General features: G+C 38.6%; 1 protein-coding gene across 1 annotated transcript in view; it reads left to right on the top strand.

Moving 5' to 3' along the window:
* LOC131591457 (reelin-like) overlaps nt 1-13,381 on the top strand; it is a 225,268-nt gene that overhangs the window by 80,638 nt on the left and 131,249 nt on the right. Inside the window, exons 6-7 of the mRNA XM_058862180.1 lie at nt 2,304-2,400; nt 5,794-5,845. Of these exons, the coding sequence (XP_058718163.1) occupies nt 2,304-2,400; nt 5,794-5,845 (149 nt within the window). The remainder of the gene's footprint in view (nt 1-2,303; nt 2,401-5,793; nt 5,846-13,381) is intronic.

The raw sequence follows: 13,381 nt of genomic DNA, 5'->3' as shown, positions 1-13,381 counted from the left end.
GATATTTCCAGTGGCAAAGAGGTTGAGGAAAGCTTTGTGACAGGAGAGAGGTTCTAAAGTGGTTTCCAAATTGCACTAAAACTGTGGGATTAAACTTCAGAAAGATTTATGTTTAAAAATCTCTTGGCAGTTTGAGATGTTTATCTTCTTTATGGTTCAGACATCAGTCAATATAATATCCACATGCTCAGGTATTGTAGAGGGAAAAAAAATTACAAATAGGGGTGGGGAAACAGCAGATGTTTCCCCTTCAGCAAAGTGAAGAACAATAGCAGAGAGAGGTGGGACTCTCTAATCCAGAGATGAGAGAGATGGCAGGTCTGTGGAGAAGTCATCTCGATAAATGTGACACATGTCAGCAGTGTCAGCGAGGACCAGCTGTGAAGAGAAAGCTGAAGTGATTTTAATGCGCTAAGATCTTAGATGAGGCAGGTGAGAAGGATAATGTGGAAAGCTGCACCCAGCTAGGGCAATTAATAGTGTCTTCTGTTTGTATAAATAGAAAAGGAATTAACCTTCCTGTCTGCACCAGGAGAGGAGCAAATTGGATCGTTTCTAAACACGTAGTACTATGACGATGATCTGAGGAACAGCAGATCAATTATCTTGCTCTTCATGCATTCTTGTCAAGCTAATGAGCAGTTTATTGTCAAAGGTAATGCACTTCAAAGAGAGCACAAAGGTTTGAATCAGGATTACCAACAGCCATCCAATTTTGTATGAGAGGAGTCATCCTAGGAAAGGCAACCAATGATGAAACTGCTGTATTAGCAGGACAGCGTTTCTGGATTTCCAGACAATATTTCATAGACCACATTACAGAAGTAGAACAGATGAAATGCTTTTTGTTCGTTGAAATATGAGAATTACAGAATTAAAATATCCCTTGGATTATGTAGCCTGACCTTTTAGGAAGGACTAAGTGATCCCTACAATGTATCCATGACAAAGTTTTCCTGCCGTGTCTGTCTCTTTACACCTATCAGGAGTCTGAGTAGATGCTCTGCTATAAAATTCAAAATGTAGGGGCAGACAATGAAAATTATTTTTATAACAGCCAGACTCCTACAGAACCCCAGGAATTCTAGTTCCTCTCCCTCTGCTCTTCAGTTGTCAGAACTTCGGGATCAAGTGAAATTAGATAGCATCTAAACATGTCCTCTGTGAACTCTGCTTCTGTGTTTTCTCTAAAATAATATTTTATTCACTCACGTGCTCTCTTCTTGCCTTTTATTGAGAAATAAAATTATTTGCTGACTGTGACATCTATAAGTAAATATTAATTCACTGAAGTTGATTTGAACTATTCTACTTTATTAGAATATTTTATTCTGCTGCTTAAATTCAAAATCCTAAATGGTGTCAGTGTGAATTGCTGAATTACTTAACTGGCATGTTCATACAGGAAAAACAACTCAAATATTTTTATGTCTGACTTTTTTTCTGGAGTAAACATTTCCCTGCAGGTTTGATTATTAAGTTAAGCTTTGAATGCCCAAAGGCAATGTTGGTCAGAACCGTTGCGGGCAGCTTCTTGGGGACCAGGAATATATCCAATGTTTTTTGAAAATGTGGTCCTCATGCCAGTATCTGATATCCCAGTCCTAGAAGGTGGGGGAAACAGACCTTTCCCTATGTTCTACAGTCAGGCTGCCCACAAAGTCCTTCATATTAAATTAAGAATTATCAGGACAGGTGTCTTTAGTTGTCTCTGCAGCACTTACCAGCCTCTCTGAGAATTTCTTTATAATTTTTCCCCTAAGAAGTGAGCAGAGTGGAAACTCTGTTTCTAGGAATATGGAATATGACAAATGCAAACAGAAGCAACAGCAAATGCTATGTTACACTGCAGCCTCAAGCCTGGTCTTTGGGGAAATCACCCTGCAAGCAGGAAGGGGGCTGATCCCAGCCGCTTCTTCTCAGCTGTTCTTTGTGGTGACTCCATGATGGTGGGTTTATCTATGGTAAATCAAACGTTCACGAGGATTTTGTAATAAGAGTAGCTTCAGGGTAAATTATATATGTAAGATTTCAACTGGTTTTCCCATGGTGAGATGTTTTGCATTCAGCAAGCAGGGACACCCCACTTTAGAGGGGCAGTTTGCAGTAAGTACTGAATCACCAGGGCCTTTCACAAGAGGAAGCTCCAGTGGATCATACCCACAGTTGCTTTGTGCTCAGCACCGTGATAACAAACCGTCCAATTTGAGCACCAAGATGCAGCAGCCTGATTTTACATCTTACACAGTCTCAAAGATGCAGTCTCTGATTTCCATTCTGAACACGGTGTGCTCTCCCTGCAGGTCTGAGTGCAGTAACTGCGAGGTGGGGGAACACTGCGGGGTGATAATGCACGGCAACGCCGCCACCTTCTGCGAGCCATACGGTCCCAGAGAGCTGGTAAGTGAAGGCTGCCTCGTCTGTGGGGCTGGGGCTGCAGGCTGTGGAGCTGTGTCAGCTGCAGGGGTGTTGGTGTGCTTTGAAAGTTTGCTATTTAGTAAAGGTGCTCTTGAGCAAGGTCCATAGAAGTACACCCAGCAACATCCCAGCGCTTGAAACTGTAGATGCTAAGCAAAAGTTATTGCAATAGTTGGCACGGGACAGTCTCTTGATCCAGCATGTATCCGAATCATGTAAAGTATCTCTGAAATACTGAAAAGTCAAGGACATAGAACTGTGTTTTCGAACTGGCATCATTCTCTTTTTATATCCAACAATTAAATAGAGACAGGGTTCATTTTTCTTTTATTATTTTTTTAGTCTTGTCCCATTTTTTCTTGTCCCTGTTGATAGATGTTAATTTGGTTGTAAAACATTACTTGTGAACAATGCATCCTACAGACTTAAATGCAGCCTGGAGCAAGCACCTGCCAGTCACAGGGAGGTGTATGTAACAGATTGAGTCATGATGAATGGGACAGAATTAATTTTGTTGGGGGTAGTTTGGTCATAAAATTGCTGTAAGAAACAACATGGTGCAATTTGCATTAACTTGAGGTGATCCGGGAGTGGAAAATGAATTGCAATACATAAACCAACGCCCACATGCTGGTGCTGGGCAGCTAGCTGCAGTGATGTACATAAAAGGGGAGATTTGGAAAGCACTGAAAAATTAAAAGGCCAGATCAAAGCCCATGTAATTCAAAATTAATTTTCATGTTTTCAACATTCTTCTGAATGGAGGGAAAGGCTGATTAAAGCTATTTGAAGAGCAAACATGGAAGAGGTCCATAAACCATAAGTGTTTTGGCCAGGCATCTTCCCTTCAGTTCAGACACTGACAATTCTTTTCAGAGGGTTGATTTTACTTCCTTAACCGGGACCAGAATTACACAAATGCAATGTAGATAGTGCTGACATGGCGTATAAAAGTCATAAACACACATAAAACTGATTTAGAGATTTTATAGATAAAGAATAATTTCCCTTGCAGCCAGCTCCAGCCAGGGAATCCTCTTGAGGGTGTTAAATGGCCTCTCTGCTACTTTGCATCCTGTTTGAATGTGCTGTGCTTTGCCAACTGCCTTGAGAGGGAATGTGTTGGTTTATGTCCTGTGCATAAGGAAAGTCACACCACTGGGATATTTTTTCCCATTTTTTACATTCATTTTTAGTTATAGTACTGAGCATAGGTAACACTACTTGGAAAAAATCTATTTATGACATTTAACAAACCCAGGGTCCCAGCTCTGCAGGTTTTGAACTGTCATTCATTAGCTGTCTTCTCCCTGCTGATATTCAATTTAGGCTATCCTTGGCAATCAGGAATTGGCTTCAAAATCCATTCTTGGACTGCATTTGTCATATTGCTGTGTGGTAAAGTAGCACTACCATGGAATATCAGGAATTTGGAAAAAAAATTGTTATGCTACCAAAGTGGTGTGATTAAATAATCATCTGAAAAAATTGTTATGCTTATAAACAGTTGCCAGCCTAAAAATAAAAGTATTTATAAATATTACAGCAGTGTTGCAGAAAAATCAAATACTTCTGCAGGGACATGCTAAAGGCTTAACATTATGGATGAGCACAAGAGTGCTCATGCCAGAGGTGTGATCTAGTTTTATTTTTGAGTATGGACATACTCAAAATCATACATATGGACAAAATTTAATACCTATTGTCTTAGAACCAGCCTGTTTCTCATTTGTAGTTGTTTTGGCAATTTCACAACATACCTCCTTCTGTCACAAATTTTAATACCTGTTTAAATTTTCCATTATTTTTGTTAGTCCTATTCTGTCCTTGCTTGAAATGGATCATGAAACCTCTGTTCCTGTTAATGGCTCCTAGTACATGAATTACTGCTTTAAAATACTTAGTCAAGAAGAGTTGAATTTGTGAAATATTTTACATCAGCAGCTCTAACAGCTGCTGATTTGCTACCTTGACCTCCTTCTTTTCTCCTGATTTCCAACAGCCACCTGTTACTGCAAGCAGAGGGTTTTTTAATAACAGCTGTCTCTGTCTGTTGGTGAAAAATTACCACTGGCAAAATACTGGAAAGTTGTACAGCATCAGAGAGGTTGCAAGCAAAGGAAAATGCCTACTAAAGGCTCCCTACTATGCTCTCTGCAGTGTCTGAACTAAGCAGCCCTATGCAGAATTTTGCAAAAATTTTTAGTAAGTCTAGTGCTCTTTCCCAAAGCATTGCTGAAATGATTCTCAACACAGTCTAAGTCTACATGAACATCCCTTCTGTGATAACTGATATGTTTAATTTCTTGATGATATGAGCTATTGAACCTCAATAAAGGTTTTGTTTTCAAATTATAACTTGCACAACATAATTAATTGAATGAAATATAATATAATAGGTTGTCTTAAATCAAATCAGAAAGCAATTTATTATTTGGCTGGGTAAGTGTGATACCTGATACTGAATTGATCCTGGCAGAATGACCTAAATGGGAATGTGACTGTATTTTTAAAGGGGTTATGTAAATGCAGCTTTCCTATTCTTGTTTAAAAAATTAAAATTACCTGTTAGGACATGTAGTCTTTTTATTAGCTAATCTTGAATGCATTTTAGTGAAGATCCCATTCCTTAATATTTATATTATTTTCTCTGTGTAATAAGTCTGTAGAAAAGAAAGAAAACTAAAACCTCATGCCAATTCATGCAGATCTCCATCCATTACTTTCAAAGGCATCATTTAATGAATAGCTCAACTAGGTGTGCACTGGCAGTGGAAGAAGTCCAGTCTCTTTTGCTCTTGGATGCATTGGTTCTTAAGTAGCAGTATTGTTAAATCAAACTTTCAAAATAAATTGCAAACAATTAGGTGTCCTTCACAACACACTAGGGCTTTTTATTTTATAGTATTTTCAGAAGAACCATTCTAATTTGAGCTACTGAAATGTGGAGGCATTCAAAGAAAGGAGAAAGAGAGGCCTCAGAGGAGGGTGGGTTGCTGACTACAGGGTGAGCTGGTGGTGTTTCTCTTTCTAGGTCTTGTCTGGATGTCAGCCGTGGGTAGATTCTTCTATATGTACATTTTTTCAATCTTCTAAGGAGTGGTCAAGCAACCCTGTTGCACATAAATGTGCTTTTTTTCTGTAGACATTAGTATGGTGGAAAAAAATTCTGGCTTTGACATATGATGAGATTTCAATAATCAAAATGACATAACAAAAATGTCCATGATCACTCAGCCTGAAAGGGCTGGTGGTTAACAGTCCTATGCACTGGAGATGTAGGTGTCTAGAGATTTCCCATGCTTTCAAAGAAAAACAAGTGATGAATGTATTGTTTTGCTGATCTAACAAAAATATTTGCTTCTCTTCCCATAGACCACCACTGGCCTTAACACAACTACTGCATCCATCCTTCAGTTTTCCCTTGGTAAGTTTAGATTACCTTTCCACCTGAGAAAGTGCAAAAGGTCATTTCTGCAAAGGAAAATGGCCTTAAAGTCCAGGGTTACCTTTTGGTTGACATTACAATCAATATGAGGGATTAAGAAAATATTTTAAAAACTGCAGTGTATTTTTTTATGATATGGAGCTACCATTTTAAGTTTTGGAAATGAAAGACTCCAGTGGATACTCTGATGAGCTGTGTTTGAGTTTTGTTTTTTTCTCCTATGTTATAGCCTGATGTTTAACATTATAATTTCTTGCTCTTTCTCTGAAGTGTGATTATAATTTCAAAAAAAAAAAAAAAAAGAAGAAGGCTTTTATCATTTAATCCTCCTGATGTATTCCAAGTTGCACCTAGGTAGTGCTGTTTTTAACACATTTGTACAAAGAGAGTAGGTAGGGCAGATGAAGACTAAATGCTATTCAGTCCAAATTATCAGTAGCTGGTTGTATGCTATATTACTTAGAACACTGTGAGTTATTGCACATTTCACTGTGCATTTGTGGCTATAAATTACAGTAGAGGCTGTGGCTAGGGCTGAGGGCAAATTTGGAACACACCTGATTTGTTAACTCATATCTCAGTGTTCAAAATATGAAGGAAAAATGTTCTTTTGATATAAATGGTTCAATAAAAAAGCAAGCAGGAAATGTAGCCTGCTTCCTCTCTGGACCCCTGGATATGTGTTTCCAAATCATATTCCTATTTTTTAAAAAGTAATTCTCCAAAAGTATCTCAAGAGACGTGTGATTAAACACTGGAAATCTCAGTTGAAAATAAGAACAATCATGTAGCTTGGAAAACAGCTTGGGTTTTTTAATGGATTGGAAATCAAATCCTAGAAGGCTCAGAAATACATCATTTAAATTTGATTTTTACCTGAAGCTGTTCATTTGGGTATTGCAAGTCATCAGTACCTGCAACTGACTGCAATGTTAATACATCTAACTGGTATCTATCCTTTTATTTTGAATTACTGGTTTTAAAAAGCCAGAAAAATGTATCCAATCCTCAACTGAATTAGTGCATAAATATTTGGTACCTCAGATGAAAACCAGCCTGTTACTGCCCTGCAGTTTCATTCAGACAGTGGAAGGGTGGTAGCCCACTTATCCACTGGGATGTGTTGCTCACCAGCAGAAGCACAAGGAGATGTGACTCGTATAAAGCTGCAAGTTTGCCATGATGGAGGAATTTCACTTTTCATTAAAATTTACAAAAATCTTTGGATTATTCTGCAGTGACCCAGGGTGGTTAACTGCAGGGCAAGGTAGGGCTGGTAGGTATATATTTGCTGTAGCAGCCCAGTGCCTGGTGTCTGCTGCAGGTAAACTGCAGAACAATGCAGGCTCCCAAAAGTTTCAAAATGAGACTTGATATTTCACTAGGAACTTTTGTGCCTATCATATGGGAAAGGTCAAATAAAAAATAGGGGTAAGAAAAGGCTGAGCAGGAAATGCTCTATATGACAGGATTTTCATGAATATATCTTAAGAATGTCTGAACCCATACCAGTAGGAACCTGTAAAATCCTCAGTATGATGGAGCAGAGAGGGGTGGATGCACATCCAAGTAAATCAAATTTCGGCTTCCAGTTGAAAATGGATCATATTTCCCCATGTGCCTGTGTTGAGTTTGAAATACAATGCAGATTGGTTTTGTAACTGATAGAAGCCAGCGTGAGCCAGGGGACTGCTGCTGAGCTCAGCAATACTTGGCTTTAGAATCCAGTTTCCAGCTTATTCCCAAACGTCCGATTTAATCATAACCCTATTTAGGGATTGATCCAAGGGAATTGCTTTTTTTTAAAAAAAAGAATGCTTACCACTTTCTATCAACCATGGAACAGCTTAAGCTGTAGCCTTTTGGGGGTATCTTTATGTTAAATTTGTCACATAGCTTTGGCATCATTAAAGAGCGCACATTTTAAATGCTCTTGCCACTAATTACCAGGTGGCATTTTGTATTTACAGGAATACAGGCAGTAGGGAACTAGAAAATGAAGCTAAAAATTCTGAAGCTAAATTCTAGTTTCACCATGAATTCCAGATCCTTTTAAACTCTGTGGTCAGGAAGGGTAACAAAGTAGTGAATTTTTCATTAGTTGATATTCTGTGTGGTTTCCTTCATGCATCATGTATTTGTTAGCTTTTCTCTTTAAAGGCCAAGGCAGTTGGAAAGGTGTACTTAAGGAGACGGCTTAATTAGGATGAAAGGTAATCAGTAAGGAATTTTCAGCACACAGGACAGCATTTATGTGCAGTATCCTTTCTGAATGAGAGGAACTTGTCTGTCATGCAGCATCCACTCAGAGCTGGTCCAGGGCTGGGGTGATATTTACACTCATGCACTCTGTGCACAAGTGTGCAGAAAATTTTGATTACTTCAACTGTCTTAATCATCCATCACTACATTTCTCCAAGACCCAACAGTGACATGTCTAGCAGTTTCCTTGATGTTCAGAGGGATTGTTAATTGAGATATTTAAAGCAATGCCTTTGGGCTCTCTAAGGCCAGAACATCTGATTCAACAGCTTGGGAATTGCAGGATATTGCACAAAAGCCTCTGGACTCAGCTGCCACACAACATTAGTTTGATTCATTAGCTGAAATATTCTCTGTTTCTCACTCCAAATCTGAGCCTCTTTCCCCCAGCTGCATCCCTGGGCTTCCCCAGGGTTGAACATGATCTGTCATTCACATAGGCCACTGCGGTGGAAAGTGACTCATTGTACTGAGAGATTAGAAACTGAGCTAAATACAGGGAGAAAGAGACATAAAATCCCTTGGGGAGAAGAGGCAAGGCTTTGAGGGAGCAATGGCAAGGTGTGCGGTGTGCAGGTTGTTGTGCTTACATTTGTTCCTTGGGTGTTCTCCTGAGCACGTGCTCTGGAGGCAGAGGTGTGTGTGGCTGTGCAGGCTCTGTGTGGGCAGTTCAGAGCTGCTTCCCATCCCTCCCTCCTCTGCAGCTGAAGATGCTGTGATGAGCATCCACACTCAGCTTGGCCTCCAGGGCACGTGCTCCTTGGAGCCAGGTGTGTAACAAGGTTAAGTTGTTACTGGAAAATATTGCCTTGAAAAACTTTGTTCCACGGCTCTCTCCTTATGTCTTAGTATTACTAGATCATTTCTGGCTGTTTAAAAGTATTTGGAAATGATAATACCTTGATAAGGAAACCTCCCACTTTTCATCTTGATTATGAAAATTCCTTCACATTCCTCTGAAAACAGGATGACTTTGTCAGTATCATATACTGGATAAATACATTATGTTTGTAAAGCATAATCCTACTTTAAAATTTCTTTCCCTTCAACATTCATGCCATTGTCAAAAAGATCCTCTGTCATTACTAGAGCAAATTAGCAATTCTTCCCCCCCCAATTTACTAAAAAAATCTAACCTCCCTACTATTTTACAATAAACCAAAATTGGTTTATGGGGGAAGGGTTTTTTATCTTCTGAGAAGGAATACACCTTCAAATATTACAAATATTTGGCATTTCCACTCTGTTTCTTAAGGACCAAGCCATTAGTCTTGCAAACAAAGAAACAGACACAGGTTCAAAAGGTTTTTTGGCTTTATTTGGTGATAAAGCTTGGACTTGGCCTCTCCCTTCCAAAATATTATTATAACAAACTTTTGCAAATGTTGGGTTCCCTAATCTATCAGGTTTTACTTTGAGTCAACCATTAATCCTTATTTTCAGTCCCCTTCAAACTGCCTTTGTATGGAAAATCCATGACCTTCAGTATTTGTTTGTAATCATAAACCATCTTCCCCTAACTGATTATGAGAGACCTGAGTTATGGTCACTCCATGTGAGTAATATTGGTGTATATGCTTATTTTGATGAATGAAACCTCTTACAAGAATCTCAACATGATGCAAAATACTTTTCCTGCAGTAAATAAAATAATAAAGCCTGTCCCTAAACTTTTGGTGGACCCTGAAAATACCACTGAGCTGGAAAGGAAGGGGTTGCTCTCTGGGAGTATAATTTGTTGTTAATGCATGAGCAAAGGTGATCTTCAGTGCCTGAAGGCTGTCAGGCCTTGACACTGGAAATTCTTTAGCCATCTTCCCTGCGCAGAACATATGATAAATGCCTTAGCTATTGCTAAAGAGAAGACATGAATCAAATCTAGCACATCAACCTCCAGTAAAAACAGTTTTCAGTGAGGTTTTAGTATCAGGCTTTAATCTGTGAGAATGCTTTGTGATTTTGCCAGATGGACTCTGTTTTTCCTCTCAGGAAAATCCCAGTAGATATTATCTGGAAGATGGGCCACTCGTGATTTGCTCGCTGGTCGGGAATCACAAGCATTTGGACCTTACTTGTAGATTAAGAATGGCCCTTTTCTCCTGATGCTTCTGGGATAGAATAGGATAGGATAGAATAGGACTGTTTCAGTTGGAAGGAACCTACAATGATTGTCCACCCAACTATTTCAGGGCTGACCAAGCATTACAGTTTGTTGTTAGCTTCATTAACATCATCCGGTCAGTTCTCTGCCATCTATTGCTATTGAACCTTCCATTGTTCCAAATTATTTCACCAAGTTAATTGTTGATTGCAGCATTTGACAAGTATTCCATAGAGGGTTCCATATGTATTAAATTAATCTATTGCAACCACTAAAAATACCTGCCAGCAGTTTATCAATGTTCCTTACTATCTTTCCAAAGGAACCTTATAGTAAGGGTAAATGTGTGTTTCTATTGGTTTTAATATGGCTAAAGTATTATAAAGAAATATTGCTATTGGTATTCAGCTATTCAGAACTTTTTGGTGCAGAGATGTTGCTAGGGGTGATCTTCATTCTATAGTACCTATATACTATTCTGTAGTATAGTATACATTCTATAGTAAAATTTTCCCATTTTCTATCTTCCTCCAAAGGAAATAAAATTACAAACTCTCTGCTTTTACCTGCATAAATATTTCATTGACAATCTTACAGTGTAATCACTTAAACTGTTAGCAGAAGTAATAATTTCTCCAACCTTGTTCAACACACTTTCCACTCTTGCAACTTTATTTTCTGGTTGAGTAATCACCCCTGTCTTCACTTCAGATTTCCTGAGCCTTTAAAATCCATCAGACCATCAGCTGTACTTAACTGCAGAGTAATTGTAGTACCTGTGATGACTTTACATTTATAATGTCATGTTTTTTAAATGGTGAGGTGTATGTGCAATGCACATACCAAGGATTTCTGTGTGGCTTAGTTTATTTACAGTCTGGTTTTAATGATGTTGATTTCACTGTCCTCTGTGACTGTTATTCAGAAAACTACTTAAAATCTGCTATTTGTTGCTTTTAATTAGTATATGAGTAAGGGTCACTGATTTGGGTGCAGATCTTTGACATAATGATTCCAAAAAGATTTTCATGTCATGTCTGCTTCACCCTAAGACATCAGGTTAGTGAATCATTAGCAGCAGATTTTATTTCTCTCCCTGAACTATTAAGGTCACTAGGATCTATGTGAAAGCTGTTTTACTCAGAAAAATCCATGGCCTAATGGTCTTGGTGATGGTTGTTGAAGACAAAGCATGGATAGTGTTCATCTTTACAAGGCAAAATTATTTTTTTTTCAGGTATATTTATTCCATTTATTATTTGTAGAAGCAATTTGCCTTTGTTACCACTGTAGTCTTGAAGAATTAAATTATAAAGTTTATTTGATTATGTAGATAATGGAAATATTATTTTACCTTGATGTGTGTTCAATCTACAGATTATTATTGTATCATCAGCATCATCATTAGAATTGTTAAATGTGCTCTTTGGATTAGTCCTTACCTGATGGGATTCCGTGCTTCAGAACTCACATTTACTTTGCTATTAACCTCAGCAAACAGAAGATCATGATGAAAAAATAATCTTAAAAAATAAATAGTGCAGCTGATTCACTGAGCTCCACGTATTTCTGTGGAGGAAACAGAGTCTCACTGCCAGGGCTGTCCCCTCTGTCTTACTCTGCAGAAGTGTGCATGGGATGATGATCCCTTCTGCTTCCCACCAGAAAGACCCCAATTCCACTTTGGCTCAGCCATGAGAACAATGATGAGTGCATTTGGCCCTATGTAACAGTCTGAATGCATTTATCATTTATGTTATCATGTTTTAATTCAGATCTGGTGGCAGCTGTTATATTGACGGTAGTGTTTTTATGCTGTTTATCCTCTGCTTGAATTCAGACCATTCAGAACATTTCCAAACATCTTGTGCTATGTAGGTCTTAGCTTGGCTGAAAGGAACCACTGCAGACAATTTTCTCTTAATTTTCAGTTTTAGTCAGTTTTACAATTAGCAGAAGCTATTGGATGGCAGACAAATGCTGTAACAGCATTTGGTGAAACAACATCAGCAGAACTGGAAAGAGATTTCGTTCAGGTTTTTTAGCAAAACTTACTCACACATCTCTAGAGAAGTACCAAAGTGAAAAATAAATCCCTTCTGAATTTAGTATGGAAAAGCATTTGATCTTTTAAATTCATCACTATCTTGTTAGCTGAACACCAAAAGCCTCACAGAGGAAGCTGTGGTGCCAAGTGTTTTGGGCACGTTGAACCACCTCCTTTGCCTTGCTCACCTGCATGGATGATTTCCCTCAGTCACACAAATTTATTCCTCCAGTGCCTTCCACGGAGCACCAGGATTCCTGTGCAGGTATGGCACATCCATCCAGTCGTGTTGATAGTGGTACCAGCAGGGAAGGGTAGTTCTGATGGCCACAGATTAATTGTTACTAGAGTTAAATTCTGTCCCTTCTAAGCAACAAGAGCACAGCATTAAAAATATTTGAACCCTCAGGCTCTTTTTTCCTAATTTCTTTCCTATGCATTTGGGAAAATCTTGAGAATTTAATATAACATTACTCAATACCAAAATTGGTGTCATTCACCATTCTGCATTTCTTCTTCTTGCTTCATTTCCCCTTTCCCCACAGTAAAACAATGTGGGGTTTTGGGTTATTTTTTTTTTCATTGGCTACCCAAATTGCCATTTTCTATTCTCTGACGTGAAACCGACTAATTTCCCTTTTCCGGTGGAAAAGCTCTTTGTGTTGATGCATAGGCTATACATTACATCTAATGTGAAAGAATAAGACAGGTAAGTAATATCATCAAGTACTCTTCACAGAGCATGTAGAAATGTTAGGTGGTGTTTATTGATTTTGCTGAGTTTTACAAGAGGGGCTGCCTCGGTAATACCTAGATTGAAACCAGGGTTTAAAGTTGATGCTGTATTTGAAAGACATTTTAATGGCCTTGGGGCAAAATGATTTGTGTTGTTTTGGCTAGCCCAAGGTTACAATGAAATATTGTCTTTATTACTTCTGTACCAGGGTTTCTCAGCCTCTGTTGGGAATTAAAATGTGAGCGTTAAAGATTTACTACATAGAGAAAAGCAGAAAAGATAAAGAGCCTCAGAATTCAGATCCAGGGCAGGTGGCTGTGCCAGCACCTTGCAGTCAAACCTGGGCCATTATGGAATTGGTCACTGCAA

The sequence above is a fragment of the Poecile atricapillus genome, chromosome W, assembly GCF_030490865.1.
Source record: "Poecile atricapillus isolate bPoeAtr1 chromosome W, bPoeAtr1.hap1, whole genome shotgun sequence".
NCBI lineage: Eukaryota > Metazoa > Chordata > Aves > Passeriformes > Paridae > Poecile > Poecile atricapillus.
The sequence above is the reverse complement of the archived record's forward strand: the minus strand, read 5'-3'. Positions and strand labels throughout refer to the sequence as shown.